This window comes from Astatotilapia calliptera, chromosome 19 (assembly GCF_900246225.1).
Source record: "Astatotilapia calliptera chromosome 19, fAstCal1.2, whole genome shotgun sequence".
NCBI classification, from domain to species: domain Eukaryota; kingdom Metazoa; phylum Chordata; class Actinopteri; order Cichliformes; family Cichlidae; genus Astatotilapia; species Astatotilapia calliptera.
This window is the reverse complement of record NC_039320.1, coordinates 25,937,457-25,956,717: the sequence shown is the minus strand read 5'-3', so window position 1 is coordinate 25,956,717 and position 19,261 is coordinate 25,937,457. Positions and strand designations below refer to the sequence as shown.

At 43.6% G+C, this 19,261-nt stretch overlaps 1 protein-coding gene across 7 annotated transcripts in view; it reads right to left on the bottom strand.

Annotated features, from left to right (window-relative positions):
- The window catches only part of esrrb (estrogen-related receptor beta), a 42,265-nt gene that overhangs the window by 5,704 nt on the left and 17,300 nt on the right, over positions 1-19,261 (bottom strand). For 6 of the 7 annotated variants that reach the window (XM_026152221.1, XM_026152222.1, XM_026152223.1 and 3 more), the window contains 3 exons: positions 14,073-14,198; positions 7,142-7,252; positions 6,495-6,656 (listed from right to left, as the gene is read on the bottom strand). In XM_026152221.1, coding sequence (XP_026008006.1) covers positions 6,495-6,656; positions 7,142-7,252; positions 14,073-14,198 — 399 coding nt within the window. The remainder of the gene's footprint in view (positions 1-6,494; positions 6,657-7,141; positions 7,253-14,072; positions 14,199-19,261) is intronic. The other variant, XM_026152219.1, reaches the window with a different exon arrangement.

Below are 19,261 nucleotides of genomic sequence, written 5' to 3'. Positions count from 1 at the left end.
AAATGGGATCTCATGTCGTTGCCTCGCCTTTTTCCACTCAATTTAATCGAGTAATGAAGTGACTTCCCGACTCCGCAGGTCACACGCCGCTCCGGCCGCCGCACTCTGAAGGTGGCCCGGTTAAGTGCCGTCGGAGTGGGTGATTTCCTCTAATGAAATATCAATATTTACATCTTCATTTCCAGCCCACTGCCTTGGCGGGGTTTGACCAAACATGACACAATATTGACCAAATCACAGAGGCCTGTCGGTGCGCTTGAAGGGCCTTTTCCACTCCACTGCTGAGTGCTCCGGCAGCTTTCTGTCTGAAAGTCTTTGCGGCCGAGGAGATAATAACAATGCAGCTCTTGAGTTTCTCTTTGTTCACTTTGACTTAAGCACCCCGCTCAAATAGGGAGCATTTATATCTCAAAGAAAATGTTCACTTTCAAAATTCTCTGCTGCGACTTTTTTTTTTTACACTGCTTGTGAATGAAAAACTCAATCGAGACAAAGGAGCACAAATAAATACGAGTGATAAAGAAACAGCACCGCATAATGGCCCACCTAATCGTCAACTGCATCATCATTAATAGCTCAAAGGGCAAAAATCAGACCACTAAAGTCCAACAACAGAAGCCAAAACCATCATCTCCTCCTTTATCTCCCCAAAAGCCCTCGGCTGTGAGCAGGAGGGGGCAGCCCAAACCTACAGACGGCTGCTTTAAACCCTTTGCAGAGATTAATCAGAGCACTGTTTCATCTGCCAGAGCACAGGACTGTCCAAAATGAAATGCTGGAGATTTCTGTTGAGCTGGAGTTCATATTCTATTAATTTATTATTGTTTCCCTCTCCCCGAGGGCCATTAGCGTGGGTAATAAAAAGAGATGTAATTACGAGGCACGGTGGCCCCCTCCAGCTGCAGCCCCCTCGTAACTCAACCTCAATCAGACAACAGAGCAGACAGAGCGAGGGAGAGAAAAAGAAAAAAGATGGCAGGCGGGAGAGAGGGAGGGAGAGAGCTAGAGAAATGGGGGATAAAAGAGAGGAGAAGATATGGGCCAGGGAGGAGGGAGATAAGGAAGAGAGAGAGCAAAGGGGGACCAGAGCATAAGGGAAAGGCAAAAAAGGAGATAGAAAGAGGAAAGAGAGTAATTCTGGCTGGACAGGGGCTGATCTATCATGGCCAGATATCAGAAGGACAAGCAGGCCCTGAAGACTTCTGCCCAGCGGCAATCTCACCTCAGCCAAGTCAAGTGCTCTCCGGGCTCCAGTTAGAGTAAAACTGCCCCTAACAGGACCCCAGAGGTTGAGCACATCTTTCTTTTTTCTAACCTCAAACTGGGCTGAATGATCACACTGCCATAAGCTTATTCTATATCAAAGCTTTTTGTTGTTGTTTTGTTTTATTTCAGATAACAGTTTAAAAGGGGGAAAGGACTGGGGAAAATGTGCGTGCACCTCTGTTTTGCATGGATTCTTGTCACTTCCAAGTGTGACACACAAGACATACAAGCAATATAGGAAGAAATGTCCATTTTGAGCAATTTTACAGATGGCGCAAACTCGTCTTCATGGACCTTTGTGCATATAACTCTCATGCCGACTATGACCCTTTTTTGCATTTATATGACGGCGTCAGGAGGATCCAATCAATAGCAGCTTGGTAATAAATTGCTGTGCTTGACGTAAATAATTTGACCTGAAATCCAGCCACATGTACAACACAGACAGCTCAGTTTGCTGCGAGCTTTCTCTGGACATTGATTTGATGACACGAAATGCTGCTTTTTTTAAAAAAAATTATTGAGTAAAGTCTAGTCAATACAAGCTGACTAGGTGAAAAAGAGGTTGATGACTGAAAATTAATTGCGTTTTCAGGAAGCGCCTATCAGCCTTCTTTTGACGTGATAACCAGCCCATTATCCCATTGTAAGTAGCTGGAGAATGGGGTGATTTGACCAGCAGCCTGTGAATGTTATGAGGTTGAAAAACGTTAAATACAGTAATCCCCTTGTTTTAATCTGCACCCTATAACCTCCTGACCCGGGCAGCAAAGTCTTTAGCTCTCCCCAGGGTCCCACTGGCCACTACTGACTTTACATATCTCTTAGCCCCAAAGACCAGGACGAATCAGGCTTTAATCATTGCTATAATTACACATAATTTATCTCCACTGCCATCAAGTAACACTGCTTAATGAGGTATGTCTCTCTGCTGATCATCACTTAAAGGCACATCGGCAAAAAAGATTTCACACAAAAAGATTATCCACACATGTTAAAGTTTAAGAAAGTATTTAAATTTGATCTATTTTTGTCATTAAAAATATGTATATAACAGCGCCGGATGTACCTAGCTATACATCTGTCACAATAACTAAACAAGCTTGGCTTCCTGGTCCTGCACACTGTTGGCTTCCTGTCCCCCATCTCAATCTCCCTGCATGAGATTGGGGGGTTCTGCCTTCCTTCCACTCTCTGACTGGGTTCAGGCCTCAGCATCCACCTGATTGCTCAATCTGTCTTTATCTCCTGTGTTGAAGCCTACGTCAGAGGGTAAATTGAATATACTAAGAGCTGTCTGTTGGTGTCTATATTTAATAAAGTGCACTGATGAGGTGCTGATTTATTGCCAGGCAGTATTCACACTCTATTACAAGGAGATTACGCAGCTCGAGTGGGATCAGGCTGGCAACACAGTAAGTAGATTTTACAATTTAATGGCAAAGAGAAAACAGGAGCCCGGGAGGAGGAGGGGGGGGGGGGGGGGGTGAAGGAGGCCAGGCGACTATAGTGGAGGGTTGAGCTGACAAAAACAAGACAACGTACAAGAGGCACAATCTTTTTTCGACATCGGTGCCTCGGTGCTAACAAATAACGCGCCAAGCAGTTGTGTGTCAGACGCAGAAGCTGATGAACTGAAATCCAATAAAGCACAGACGATGAATATTCCCAAAACACCAGCGATGAAAAGAACAATGCAAACTAGTCTGATTCATTAGGTTCCTCTGGCCTGAATCTAATACGAGAAAATCCTTTGCGTGTATATTTTATAATAATTCATTATAATTAAAGCTGTGTGACAAATGAACTTCTTAACGTTACAAATGTAAACAGACCTGAGAAATAAACAATCCTCACTCAGTGTCAGCCAACATCACTTTATTGTTCAGATGATACCCATTTATGCATCCAATTGGCACCGTCACACTGCGCACACTATTTAAGTTCCTTTAGTCTACCTATACAATTGTCATGCATCTGCAATCCGCTTTGCAACCCACATCCACCTTAAATCCTTTGACTATATTGGTCCTGACTGAAACGTGTTTTCTTTGTATGGTGCAAAGTAGGACAGTGTCAGTGTTTGCTTGGCCCTTTAGCCCTGAGAGAACTCCCAGCTGAAAACACTCGGAGCTGGGAAGCTGGGAGGTGAGCTGGCAAGCACCAACCAACGAGCACCTTTTGTATAAACAACAGGCACGGCACTCTTTACATATGAACACATGACATTCCCACTGCGGGTGTGAAGGCATGTGGGGAAAGCACAGGGTTATGGGGGGTTACACTTGAAACTCACTGCTGCTGAGGAAGGCAGCAGTGTCAAGTTGGTAAGCAGGTTCTAGTGTACTGAAGTGGTCAGGGCACTTAGTTGCTCACTAAACGTCTTGGACAGAGGAAAATGCAGCTCTAAATTGATGGAAGGGACCAGAAGGGGTGGCCAGAGGATTGCTATGTGTGTCGAAGGTTGTTAGCACCTTAGGAGCAACAAACCATCTGTCAGCGTTGCCCTAACACTATTCCTAATGACCCCGTGCCCCTAAGGCAACAGCCGTGTTACTTTGTGCTGCCATTTGGAGCAGTGACACAAGTGTCTAAAAGCTCAGCGGTGATTATCAGTTAATTAAAGATGCTCTTCAGATGAGGGCAAGGCTGCAGTTTTGCAATGGCAAACCTGTTAAAAAGGACTGATATGTGACACCACGCTGATCTGAACAACTGAACGTGTTCTTATTTCGCCTAAAATTGCAGAATTCTGTAACACCTGAAAAGAACTTCACGTATGTAAGCCGACCTTTCACGGCCAAAATAACAAAGTCGACATCGGAGCCTGTAAGGCAGATATCGGCTCCACTAATGACACAGCTTTGTTATCCTCCAATTGTCCTCCCATTAAAACCCAATAGGGCTACTCTTCTCAACATTACGCCACTTTTCAAACTCGTTCCAAATGTTAGCTGAAAATAGGAGAAATTAAAAATCAATCGGGAGAAGGTAACTGCCAATTTTCATGACATTTAAATTGTTACACTCAGACTTCAGTTGCTGGCCCATCTGTCAGTGGCCTAATCAATGTGGTCTACTTCATAATGAACAGTTAATCTCTTTAATTCCATTGCCCAAGGCCACAAAAATCTATCAGGATACAATCAGCAGGTTTTTTCCCCTCCTTCTCTTCCCTGTCGTAGCTGGAGAAGAGAAATATAGTAGGAGCGGAGCGTGGTAGGCTGCCCTGAGGTACCGCTGGTGCATGCAGTGTTAGCGCATGGAGTCTCGCTCAACCAGTGAACCGTCTCTGATCAGGTTCAGCCATGTACAACTCAATTATGCAGCCATTTCATGGCCAGAGGACACCCACTGCCCTAATGCAGACACGGACCGAGCACTTAGTTGAAGTGGAACTCCTTTTTTGCCCTCTTAAATTGTTATTTAACAAGAATGAGTGTGGTTTTACGAACAAAAGCATTAAAACGTGGCCACAAACGAAACCAGTGTCGAGTCTTCTTCAGAAGCAGATGAGAAAAATCTGCTTCCGTCTTGTCAACGTGCAGCCAGTGCAGATTATTTAGGGCAAATCAGTTAGTGCAGCTATAGTTCCACGCGCCGGCTCACAGTGGAGCACACAGTCGGGCTTAGTGCTTCAGGTTTTGGGTTAAATGATCATTATCGCCACATTTGGAATGACGAGTCGTCAGCTGCAATCTATGGGGCAAATCCCATTAACGTTATGAATCTATCCACTGTACAATACGTGTTAGTATAATCTGATTAGCAACGTTTCAACACCACGACACACAAAATCCGAGTAAGCATGTACACATATTAAAATGATGAAGCATTTCAGGGATGCGAGATAAAACCTTTAATACTTGTATATTAGTGTTTTTTAAATAATTGGCTAAAAGGACCATCTATGAAGAAGAAACATTTCTGACTCTGAACAATACAAACTAATGCTCTCTTTATTCTCTCTAAATGCAAGTTTGCACTAGTGACGATTCTTCCTGTCTGTACTCTACAGTCAGCCTGGGAATGCTGTCAATTTTGTGCATGTCTGCGCCACTGGTGTAATTTTTGGGTCACAATGATGAGAGTGTGTTATCGGGTCAGCTGTGATCCAGTCCTGAGTAAGCTCCTTGGTTAAACTCTCAGTCTGCTGACCATGCATGGCCTGTGGGGAGTGATCCAAATGGTTTAGTCGCGTAAGGGACTGGGGCTGAGGCCAGGGGCTGGGACCGTATCCATCTCTAATCTCCTTACTATCAGATCTGTACCTGATTAATACCCCTTCTTCTGAGAAGTACTCTAATACCTATCGGTACACAATGCACCACCCCGAGGTCACTAAGAGTCCACTTTGTATCAGTGAAAATAAATAAACTTTTCATGTGTGTGCCATGCGTAGAGTGTGCATATGTGTCAGTGTTGTAATGATGTCGTGCATTTCCTGCATGCTGACAGATGCATGCCTGTCCAAGTTATGCTGATGAGAAGAAGAGGTTATGGCGTTGGCACCGAGGGACACATTGATTTAGTTTGTTACCGCTTTGTCTCTACAGCACTGCAGTGCTACAGAGTTATGGGGGTCGAGCGAAAGATCAAGCGGGAATCTGCTTTAGTTGCCAAAAAAGAACAGCTAAACAACATGTACTCTGTCAAAATCAGAGGAAAAACTCTCGAAGGAAGCAAAATCTCTGCTGATGTGAGGTGGCCTATCCTCAATTCAACAGCCTCTTATAACCTAACACCTCCTCTATCAGAATGTCTATGGGGCAAGGAAGAAACATGATTATGCCCATCAATAATTCAATATGTGTGTGTGCTTGCACTTGTGTGCATTCATGTGTGCATATGTGTGCCTGTGTGTGATATGATGTCTTGTTTGACTGGGCAGGTCCCCAACTTTGCTCTTAATCTCCCCGGTGATTACAACATACAATGGCACCGGGTCTGTGTCCCCCCTTCTCCATTGAATGGAGGGATTTAAAATGCACTCTATTGATTTGTTTCTCGCACAGCGATGTCCATTTTGCACACCCCTCAATCCTCCACGCACCCGGAGGCTGTATGAGCTGCTGTCATTAATTATCTACGTGTGAGTGCATGTTTATTTTCACAGAGCAAGTTTAAAACTGGGGGCAAAGAGAGATGAAAGAGGAAAAATAAAACAGTATTGAAAAGGAGCATGCCTTGAAATAAGACAATAAGAGAATATTTTATATGTATTGTACCTGGGATGTGTTTAGCCCAGCCGATTATGACCACCAGCTCGCGGTCAGCCAGGTCACAGAGCGTGGTCAGAGCCTTGATGTCACTCTCCGGCATGGTGGGGTCAGGCATGGCATAGATCTTCTCTGGCTCTGCCACCAACAGGTGAGACACTATCTTTGTGACTGGATTGAAGAGGAAGGAGGGTGGGGGTGTCAAAAAAAAGGAGAGGTCAAAGGTTATTTCACCGTAATGCTTAGAGAGGCACACAGATGTGCAACACTGATATGCATGACAACATGACGAAACAGTAGCATGGTGGTCCCACCTTCCCTTTTTTTTGCCTGTGTGTGTGAAGGAAACGCCACATTGTGCAAAGGAAATTTGCAGTGTGCAAAAAACATGTGAGACAGGAGTGTCCTCGAGATCTCTCACTCTTTAATATCAGTCATCTGTTCAGAGACTTATCGTAACTCGGCTCCGAGCAGAACAATACGTGGCCTATATTTACGACAAACGAACTCTCAACTGTCCAAACATGCAACATGATGGAGGAACGCGAGTCTGTCCTAGAATTTTATCTCAGTTTTACTTGCTTGCTCGCCTGGTAGAGGAGAGGCAGCGGAAGAAAGAGACAATGGGCTATTGACGGGGGGTGGGGGGTACTCACGAGGCTTTTTGGTGGGAGGAGGGAGCGTCAGGCCCAGGTACGGATTGTTTTCTGTGTCCAACCTCCTCTTGTACTTCTGTCTGCCCCCTCGCACACGGTCCAGACGAACCCCTAAGAAAGAAAAGATAAGACCGCCGTGTAAATTGTGATGAAGTTGTAAAGACAAAAATATAGGATTATGGTTCAAAATTACACCCTCACATATTCTATATTATAATATATTAAAGTAAATGTGAGCTACAGTGCTGGCCTTTAGCTTGTATGTAAGGAATATAAAAGGACTACGTAGAGGTATAAAAATGTGTCCGTGTGTATGAGCATACTTTCAGTGTGTGTGTGTGTCTGTGTGTGTGTGTGGGGATGTGTCAGAGTCGCGGCAGGCTTCCCATATGTGGTCCATGCCTGGCTGGTCTACTGTGACACAGCTGAGCCCAGAGCAGGTCTAAACATATGAATATTTAACGCAGGGTCAATGATCTCACAGACTGGCCCTCTAATTATTTAGCTTTTGGGGTGAGGCAGACTGAATACTAATTAGCTGCCAGCCACTTGCCTCTTTGCTTGTGTGTGTGTGTGTGTGTGTGTGTGTGTGTGTGTGTGTGTGTGTGTGTGTGTGTGTGCTCAGGTGTGTCCTTTTTCAATATCCACAAACAGAAACTTAACCAGCCAACAAGCAAAGACATAGTCACACATACAGTGTACAAAGCATCCACTGTCATACTGCAGATAGATAACTAGGTATTGCTTTCCAATAAAAGACCCTTATTTCACCCCTCTTTCACAGGAGTAGCACCGAGGCCTTATCATCCGCAGCCACACCTAGGGGGCCAGGTTCCACACTGATACTGTAAATGTCAAGCTGGCCTCATCATAACATAAGTTATTTATTATCTCATTATTTGATAAGAATGTTTCTATTAAGATGTCTTTTCTATTCTATTAATTTTCAACATTGTAAACATATTTCATCTGTGCCGTTCTATTCATTTGATGCCACTCGGCAGGTATTTGGCCATTTAATGAAATTGTATGCAAACATTTATATCCTGCATGCCCTTATTTGGAATTGTGTCACTGCCACCGGACAGTCTAAACATACCGGCTATCTTAATCCAGCTGAGAAGGAGAATCTGTTCAATTTACCTTGTATGCATAATGTAACACCACCACCCCCTTACACAGACGTGCAAACAAATTTAATACTAAAGGTTGGATGAGGAAAAAGGCTCAATGAAATTCTTGCGGTGGAGGAGGAGTTAATTTGTCAGCCTCCCGTGTCCTTTGAGTGAACAACACCCGCAGCTGGAGCACTTCCTTGATGATTTCATCACTTTATAACAGGGAGGACGGTGTCAAACCTGGGCATTGTGTGGCCACTGCAAATGAGCCTAATACAATTTGCCCATCAGCAAGTGCTCTTGGAGAGGATGAGTTTGGATGTGTCCCATGCGTGGCGATTGGAGGTCGCCCGGTGAACGGATGGGGAAAGGGAAAATCAGATGATGTAAGATAGAAGTGGTGGCCTTCATTTAACAAAGAGGAATTCAGCAGCAGATTTATGCAAAATAGCTGATTTTTATATACAACAGACACAAAGCCCTACTCGCTCTCTGTGTGAATGGGGAGTCCAGTAAGTTGTATTAACATGTAACTATGAAACAAAGATTTTTTTCTACTTATATAAATTATTTGATTCCCTAGAAACACAAATCTGATTAGGACTGTCTTTCAATTTCCTGACACTGACAACCTACTAACCTAATTACCCCCAACTCCCAGCAGAGCCTATCCTTCCCAGTGAGTACCAGGGAATCATCTGACATCAACTACCTGTATTTCATGCACAAGCGTGGATACTTGGTGACAATTTATTTTTTATGTGCATTGTCTCAAGCAATCAATTCTGGCAGTGTTGTGGGCTACTGCTTAAAAACTTTCTGCATTAGCTAAAATACCGTTATTCTTGGATGCATGTCCTGTCAAATGTGCTATCACCACTTTCTACAGTTTCTTCCGGCTCTCCAGATGAGCTTGGCTGCTGCCAGGTGGCAACGCTTCTGCTCTCCGTGTTCCTCTCTGCCGGTTGAGTCGTGTGGCTGTGTCAGCCAGCATAAAGCCAACTACGGAGGTAGATGGGTGCCTCTTTTAATTAGAACAGTCCTGGCCATAATTAACAGATGCTGACTGGAATTAAAGCTCCGCACTAACCTGTCTCATTTTACTGTCCAACAGGGCCAGACACAGGCAGAGAGGAAGAGAGAGTGATTAAGAGCAGCCAGACAGATTCATTCACTCATGCTGTCAGGTACTATAGCCAGGACTTTTATAGGGGCCTTTGTGAGGTTCATATGCCCCTTTGGTGACGCTTTAAGCGCTCCGACTCTGGCCAGTCTGTTGTGCTCCCTCCAGAGTAAACAGTAGGTGCGTTATAAATGTGCAAAGCGAGTTGAGTGCCACCTCATCCACAGTCATCTTGCTGTTTTATGGCCCACTACACAGTGCAGCAAGGGTAGCAGCGGGTGAGCTCGGGTATCATCTCTTCAAAGGAGGGTGCTCAGGGAGGGGGCTTTTGGCCAAGGCGGCTGGCATTTGTGCACGGATTAGCACAGGCCTCGAGGTGGGGGCTGGGGCCAGCTGACCTACAGCTCTTCTTTCTCTCCAAAAACAATAATAATCCCCTTCCGAGCACACTCCTACAAAAGGGCCTGTCTTCACTCACTTTATGCGGTAGGGGTCCTTATTTTGAGTCCCTCACCTGTTCTGGGTGTCTCTCCCTGGGGAAAGTGTCAGGATGTCTGGGATGGTTGGCAATGCCAAGGGGGGCTTAGGCGGTCCCTATTTTAGCTGGGAAAATCAGAAGGCCACATGGCAAGGCATGGTGAACCTTGCCTTTCAAGGAAGCCGCCCGCTAAACTGCCGTCAGCACTATTTCAAAGGGCCCTCGTTGCCAGCTTTGCATGCTTCTAAGTGCATCGCAGCATTTTTAATCACGAGTGGTGATGAGCAGGGGTAGCGGAAAAATTGTCACGCATTGCCCCCCGTCCTCATCTGCTGACCCCAGAGGCTGCCATAGTGACACCCTTGTCACATACTCCATTTACAGGTTAGCTACAGTATCCCTCGTGAGCTGACATCCTTGCTCGTACTGCTAATTGAAAAGACTAAACGGCACTTAAACCTCACTTCAGAGTCTAAATTAAACTGTTGAAAAAACATTTCAAGTGATGTTTGCCACAGTGGAGGCCTCCTGTTACTTACTTATTTCAATTATAGATCTTAGAAGCAGACTGGATTCATCTTACTGGTGCACACAACTTTGAAGAAATGACGTTTAGTACTTTACTTCACTAAACATTTTTTTTTCCATTTGTATGTTGTGCGTTTTACTATAACTGACTGTTAGAGCTTGTTCTCTGCATGAAAATGTATTGCATATCAGTACTAGGGCTGCCACGATTTGTCGACTAGTCACGATTACGTCGACTATCAAAATCGTCGACGACTGATTTAATAGTCGACGTGTCGTTTGAAGCTTTGTACGATCACAAAAGACGCAGGAATAATAGCAGGATTTAAGAGTGTAATAACGGACTGAAACAGAAGATGGCAGCACAGCATGTACAAGGATGCCAGCTGCCGTTAAACCCCGAAGAAGAAGAAGCAGCTGTGTCCCAGAATTCATAGCGCGGCCCAGCTTAGTTTCCAACAATGGCGGCAGCTAGTTAGTTTTAATGTTACTCTTATTATTCTTTCTGGGTCACAAAATAAACGTTTAACATATTTTCAGGCGAGAATGTAGCTGTGTAAACCTCAAATATCGGCTCAGTTTATCAGGACACCACATATTTTCAAAAGCGCTCCGACGTTTTCGGAGACGTCTGTTACCCACTAGCTCGATAGCTAGCCGGGGGCTAGGCTCACTAGCGCCGTGAGAACACCGGACTCCCGGCAAATTGTTTTCAAACCCACCGCCATCTTTCGCGACTCAGGTTAAATATATATGAGTCACTTAGATAAATTAAAAATGTTGTTGTTTGGCTTTTTTTTTTTTTTTTTTGTATTTTATTTGTTCCTGAGTAAATCGGTTTGGCTGAGATTAAAGTTATAGTTTTTACACAGCTGAATAAACGTCAAGCAGACAGCTGATTATCATAAGTGTGAGATGCTGGAGAGTTTACTCCGGTGTCCTGTTATATTTTAGATAGCAAGGAGTTTATTAAACTTTACCGAAACAATCTGCAAATTTCATTAAAATTGAATAAACTATCATCTTGTCTTTATTTTTAGTTAGCACCTTAAAAGCTTAAAGCTGTAAGCTAATGATAGTTATATAAGAGCAGATGCTGCTGGTGCAATAAGCTGTAGTTTTACGTCCAATGGATGATGATCTGATTAGTCGACTAATCGCATAAATAATCGGTGACTAGTCGACTATCAAAATAATCGTTTGTGGCAGCCCTAATCAGTACAGACACACTCCTTTGTTCAGCAAATCTTCACAGCTGTCGCACTGCTTCCTTGCAAAACCAGACGATTCCTTTAACACACAGTATTCCAAAATTAGGACAATGGAACAAAAAGCTATTGTCTTTGGTCAATGCTGTGGATGTGCAGATAAAAATATATATTAACTTTACAGAAATGGTCGATTTTCTTGAGCTCTGAGCAGCCAGTAAGACTAGAAAAAGCACTATGTAAAATATACCTGCCCATTCTTGCATGTGGAGGCATGTACAGTAGTGTGAGTGTGCGAGAGAAAGGAAGTCGTGGTGGACAGCAACTGCCACTGAATGATGTCAGTCTAATCTCTCAATACTATCTTGTCTTCTCTCTTGCTCTAAGCTCTGATCTGTTTCCATTGATCAGAGGAAAAACCTGTTGCATCTGACATTTGATTAGTCTATTGATCACTTCCTCCTTTACACAGTCAAGGGAAAGTACAGCTACTCAACACAAGGTTCAGGCAGGCCTCCTGTAATCGGACTGCTGATCTTCCAAGACCATTTTCCTTATGCCTCCTATCCGGTTTCCAATATTGAAGTGCCAAATGTGGCTTTAGTGGCTTTGCTTTCACAGGTGTACCCACACAGAACAGAGACGTGAAATCTTAAGTTGTTTTATTTTTTTGTTTAAATCTAGTGAAGGATTTAAACTTATGTTTCTTTGGGGGGTCAGCAATGCACTTTGTTGGGGCTATAAAGTTATAATTAGGCAATTTTCCATTGAGACACAATGTGACCTTTCTGCAGTAATGAAAGTAAGTTGCAACCAGAGCCACATGAGCGGTTGCCACCATTTCCTGAGCCGACGGCTTCATTGAGCTTACAGTCGGCACAGACCACGTGTCTCTCTTTCCATTTAGTCTTGGTGACACAGCCCCAAGACAAGAGCTCAAGCAAACGCTCGTTTTCTTGATCACAGCCAGCATGTTTCATAATTTCGACTGTGACAAAAATCAGTTATATGAGAGGGATCTGTGAACACCAGCACATGACTTTAATCACGCACAGTGACAATAGCTGCCGTGCGGTGATGACAGCCACTATGTAAAGGAGAAGAATTATTCTTATTCTGATAATGTGCTGAGTACACAGAGGAGTGCATTAGAACCTCAGGCTTAGCCGTACTCTGCATATTCGGGTTTTACGCTCATTTTTAGCCTGACCTGACACCAGTCATTCATTTATAGCAACGGCTACATATTTTTGTAGTCTCTTATTCTCCAAGGTGATATATTGGCATAAATTTTTCATCAGATAGTAATGCGATTACTCTGTCATTCTGGCATTGAGGCTTTATCTGGCTGTGCACAGTCCAGCAGATTCTGTTACTGGGTTGGGATCCATACGGGCTACGACTCCGGCTTCAGGTCGCGACTGGGTATGTATGCATCTATAAATCCCCCACTCTCCAATAGAAGAGAATAATGGGATGAATAAAAGCAGAGTATATAAATTTCACGGAGTTTGGCAGAGAATTTAAAAGTGGACGTTTTAACTGGATTTAATTTATCTTCGATTTCGGAGCTCTTATCTGGCAAAGCATTTATACCACCGCCCAACCGTGAGGGATGAAAAAACCTACCCTTCCTGCTTTTATCTGCACTTAAGAGAGAAGCAAAATAAAAACGAGTGAAAACAAAAACAACACTGCTTCCCTCCAGATATTGTCATTTCTATGTTATTTGTCTATCTTTTATTTTATTTTATATTTCAAGCAAACAGCAAATGATAAACTGACAGAAACAGAAAGAGTAAGGGAGGTGAAAACTCACCCACTAGTGCAGTGGGATGAGGGAGAGTGGACAGGTGCCTCCGCTAGAAGAGCAGCCAAGGTTTGTGTCTCGGGGGAGTCAGTCAGTGGGGAAAGGGAGGGGGAGAGAAAACCAGCCAGACAAATCCATCGGAAGCATGTTTAATTGTCACTGAATTCCCTGTTGGCGTGACTTTAAAAAACCATCCGCAGGAAGAGAGCTGAGATGTTCGGAAAACATTTAGTGGATCAATATGTCAGGGAGAGCTGAGACTGTTGCGGGTGTGTGCTCAGGGACCTGGCCTGAGCCTTTCCAAGTGGAATACTGTTACATTTCTATTACTCAAAGGCAGGGATCAAGCTATTCAGCATATTTCTGTCCCCAACTCAACTGCACATTATTTACTGCTGTGTGGATAGGAGGGGGAGGACAAGGGGCTGGGAACTGTTGTGCCGGCCAGCTCGTTTTATGCATTTCTCACTGTGGAAATGCATAAAACGAGCTGCTGCAGGAAAAAATAACATGGGCCTTCTTGGTGGGTCATAAGACATCAGGCACGCGATGATGATGTATTAGACTATTGTTGATCTGATCAATTGTTTTTGTATAAAGTGTGTGCTTCTATGCTACAAGATCTATGCTACATGAGTGTGTAAGAATAATAAAAAATGTTCTTACTCTTCTTACCTTCTTTGAGCATCCCCACTTTGAGGCATTTCATGAAGCGACAAGCCTGACATGATTTGCGTCTCCGTTTTGTGATCTCACATTCATTTGTGGCAGGACAGCTGTATTCTATGTTACCTGTGAAGAAGAAGAAGAAGAAGGAGAAGCACAGCTTAGCTTCAATGCCATATTCAAATAACGAGTAGAGTATAAAGTACAAGCATTTTGGACCTGATGCTTAGCTGGGTGCTCCCAGTAAATGCAGAAAACACCATCATTGTGTTTAGATGGTCTATTATATAATAACCACTCTGGTATGGGCACCTGTTAATCATATAGATTCTTACAGAACCAATTTCTATGTGCCCTCCAGTGTGTGGAGTACCTTCTAGTACTGAGGTCCAGAGTCTGAGGAGAGGTGGTGGGGGCAAGGAGTAAAGGGCAAGAGGTTAGGGGTGGAGTGAAATCTAAAACAGTCCGTTAGGACCGTTCAGCAGATGCCACTCTACTGCAACACTAAATTGGTCTCATTAATTCTGTGCATGTCCCCTCCAGGCCCCTCTGGGCGCAGGCCATGTCCCTCTGCGCTCAGAGGGGCCTGCCACTGCTTCAATAGCAGGCTAGAGAGCCAGACACACTGCCCCTGACCACTTTACATAATACTCCTGCAGACCCAAACCTGTTGTTACCACTGTTGCCATTGTTGACTATTTACATAGTGTACAGGCAAGAGGCCTTATGCATTATTCAGCTGCAGCGTCTGATTCCAGGACGGAGCAATGAAAAAGAGTTTCATTGCTACACAATAAAAGCGCCGGTTCCGCACTACTCTAGCATTAGCAATAGGAAGGGCAGGGTATGTGAGGCAGTTCCTCCGCTGCTGCCTGATTCCCTACATTTTACTGCATTCAGGGGTTTTCAATAAAGGGTTTCAGTGTAATGGTTGCTTCGGCCTAGGAATTTGAATTATCCTCATCTTGAGTGGGCTTTTAGCTTGAAGGATTTTGACATTGATATTTTCTAAACTTTTCTTTTAACCTATTGTTTGTCTTTTCCAGTGTAGTGCTGAAATAGATTGACATCTAATGTCAGAATCGAACCTAATCGTTATAATTCCCACAACATAAACATCCTTATCCATTAAAGTGCATCTAAGCAAACAGGACGTAGCAAACGTGCTCTCCACCCACCAACCTCTTCCAAAGGGGGAAGCATTTCCTTGTGTGTGCGCACACCATCCAGACACATTCACACGCAAGCACATTAGGATTGCACCCCGACGTCCTGAAGCTGCACCCCAGCTCTGACCCTGAGTTCACATTTCTGTACAGAAAGCTGTGTAATATTCCACTGGCATTCCTATGCTAGCCCTCTAACATCCTTTGACAGCTTATGCAATTATGTTAACATTATTGGACAGATCAAGTAGAGGGTCCCAAGATGTTATAAATAATTAGAAATTCCTCTTTATATCTGGGTTAGAAATCATTATGCTAATTCTCCTCTTCTCTTTGGGGTTGGGGTAAATAAATGTGTGAGGCAAGTGGCTGATGAGCTCTGATTGTCTTTCCTCTGTCTGTTTTCTCTGTTGTCATAGCAGAACCAGACCATAATAATCCTATCCCTTTCTCATAATCTGGCAGGAGGCAATCAGTGCCGCCCTGCACAGAAGTTAATCTTCTGTTTGTGTTTCCATTACACACTAACCAATCTTTAATTTTGATGTAAAGCACTAAATCTAAAAAAATATATATCTTTCATTTGCATTTCACTAAATTATACAATTAGGAACTTGTGGACCGCACACCACGATATGTTGCAGGGCTTATACAGCACAGCTGACCCTGTGTGGTGATGCTTATGGGTTGTTGTTTTTTTCTTCCTCCTCTCCGTTTCGTTTCTCAGGGGATCCCAAGGACACGTGCACAAACCGCACAAACCACACCTGGCACTAACTAAGTTAGCCCTTTGATATCGCACACTCCAGAAACAAAAGCAAACATGCGAGCCCACACTTCTGCGCTACCGTATTCACCCCCCCAGCCGACTCCCCCCCACCCCCACGTTCGTCTGATGTTCTGTCAGAGGGGGCTTCTCATAGCTCAAGGCAGAGTGAGAGGTGGATTAACTCATTTTTCATCCCTACATTTGATTTATATTTAGAACAGGGATTGTTTCAGTGTCAGCACACACGCAACCTTACCAAAGTATCACTTTCTAGCATGACTGCTGCTTCTGACCTGTTATTTTAAGTCAATATAAGTGCAGAAGAAAATGCTAACGGACATAATAAATGAACGTGAATGTAGACAAAAATGTAGCTTTGCAATCATGTTTAAAGCACAAGACTACAGCACGTTACGAGTCCCAACTCTATGGCAGATCTTTTTTATTACACGTAACTCATTATATTAACTGATTGCGTTAAAAGGTTTGCTCCCATCAGCAGTTTTGTAAACACAGACGTGAAAAGCATAAAGCTTCAGTTTCACTTGTATTTGGTCATACTCTTAACCTACATTATATCCAAAATAATGGCTAATTAGGTACTGACCCTTAAATAGTCAAAGTGAAATGAAGTCAACTAAAGTTAAAAGATTTAAATATTTAATTTACTTGCATAGACGCCATAACTGAATTATTATCGTCTTTGCTTGAGTTGTCTTCTTAAAAAAATTAATAAAGTATTTTACTGGACTGTAATTCAGCGGACTTAACTGTATTGAGTTATACTGAAATTAACTAAACTGAACTAATATCAGGGCTCAGAGGGTATAAAAGAGAACAGATGGCTGAACGGCTCTAACAGTCTCTTTTGTCTTTTATCTAATAACAAATTGAACTATACTGAACAGGAGTTAAACACAGACGGTGACAACAGATTTAATGGTGTGCTTGTAATAAATGTCATACAACAGATCTGCCGTTCAGAAACGCTGCACAGATACACTGGCTGCTAGAGCGACTGTATGGCAACTTTCATTTTCTAAAACGAAGCGCACTGGCGGGAACCCCTTTAACCCGAGGGCCATGCTCGGGGGTTTATCTGTCTTTAGAGAGGTTATGGTATGGTTACCAATAACATTACAGAGTGAAGGGAGAAGAAAAAGATTTGCCTCCTTCTTCTCTTGATAAGTATCTGTCTCAATCTATTTTATGGCTTTTCAGGACCCATGCCAGGGCACAGAGGGGGAAAGTCAGGTCTTGTAAGTAAATTACAGTAAAATGGCAGGTATTTCTCATCAAAATCTAAACTGACTTTTACAGGCTTACTGTCAAGGTCTGTTACTTCATATAAAAGAGGGCCACTGAGTTCAGTCGGTTTTCAAGCAATTTTGCACTTGGGTTCAAAATGGGAAGAAAACACGGTTCAATAAGACATTTATGCTTTTGATTGGTGGGGCGCGCGAGGTGCAGGGCTGGAGGTATGATTAGGGCGCATTGAGAACAGGGGTATTTCTGGGATGGATGGAGATCTAGGTTGACTTTAATTTGGGTCTGGCCTTGACTAAAGCAACTATCTCCACATATGAGTTCAAGGGGCTTTTAAACTGGATGAATAGGTGGCAGAAGATGGATGTGCCATCCGTGTTTGTTGAAAACGGTAGGGACGTGGCCTTAAAAAAGCACAGGCCATAAGAGAACTGAAGCAGTCTGAAAGGACAGGCGCACACATTTGTGCACACACTCACTGAAAATAATATTTTATTTATATAATAATAATTTAAGCCTGCGTTTTAATAGCATTGTCAAGAATAAGTTGCTAAATCACAGTTACGCAAGGTGAGCACAAGGTGATAAAGAAATTGTCGTGTACACGGTTAACATTAACTTCACATGTTTGCCCTAAGTGTTATAGAACAATGTGAGAAAGGGCTGGGAAAGACAGCTCCTTTGTTTTCTTCTCATTAGAGAGGGCCGTCTCACACTCCACCCTTGACTGCCTCGTTATTCCTTTAATTAATCAGTTCTCATCAACGGCACCCTCTCATTCTTTTCAAGGGCTCTACATCCTGCTCTTTACCGCTTCCATTTTCCTCTAGCAATCCTGCATGTGTTTCTTTCATCATTTCGGAAGGATTTTACCGCCCCCCCCCCCTCCCAAAAAAAAAAAAGAGCCCTGCATCCTCTGCCTGGGACCCCTGTCTGATTATTATGCCATTAAGCCTCTCCTCCGCTCCTCTGAAAGAGCAGCAGGCTCCCTCTCCAATCTAAAGAAGTCCTGGGTTTTTTTCCCCTCCTTTCCCTGAAATTACCCGGCGACGCGTGCCTGAGTTTCTAATTGGCATGCCCGTCCCTGGAGACGGCCCCCTCCCTTCTTCCTAATGAAAAGCCTCGGCCTTAATTACACTTTCCAAACGCTGATTGTTATTGACAAAACTCCTGTGGCTCGGACAAACGACGGCAGATTAGCTCCATTACAGGCAGCCCTCCAAGAAGAGAAAGAGAGGGATTTCAAATTGACAATGCAAAGCGAGGGGGGAAAAAAGAGGAGCATTCAATTTTTTCTTTCCATGTACCTTGCTCTTAATTGTTTGGGCCGTTGCTCCACTTAAGACGTCTCATTCTTTCCCGATGCCTCTTTTCTGTCCCATTGTGTCGCCGTCAGTGTACTTTTAGTGAAGGGACAAAAGCCCAGTTATGTTACTTGAGAGAAAATGTTCATCTTTTGTCAATAGACAGGATTGCTGATGGCAGCATGGGTAAACAGGAGGATTTGGCCTAATGCTTTTGTTTGCCTGCAAAAGGTACATAGACTGTCTAAAGCTGATAGGGCAGTAAGGTCCAAAATCAACACCTAGCATCAAGACAGGCAGCCTGCTCTCCATTTAATGCCCGCAATTATTTGCTGATGAAAAAATTCCCTGAAAGCAGCGGACAAAATGATTGTTTTGTTTCACCTTAACCAAACCCTTAGGTTCATTTGATCTGTTTTATCTAGTTTGTTTTTCACTGAATTTATTCCACGACTAAGCCAGCACAGCTTAGTTCTGGGCAGCTGTGCCTGTTGTGCAAATTTTTTTTTTCTGCTCAACAATATCTTCGTCGCCCTGATTAATCTGGAGCGGAGCGCACAGTTTCACAGTGGGGGGCCTTTCATTGCCTCTCCAATGAGAAGCTGTGATACATCATGCCTTGCAGATAGAACAGTCTCACACTAGTCCCGTCCCCCCCCCACACACACAAGTCAGAACAAGAAT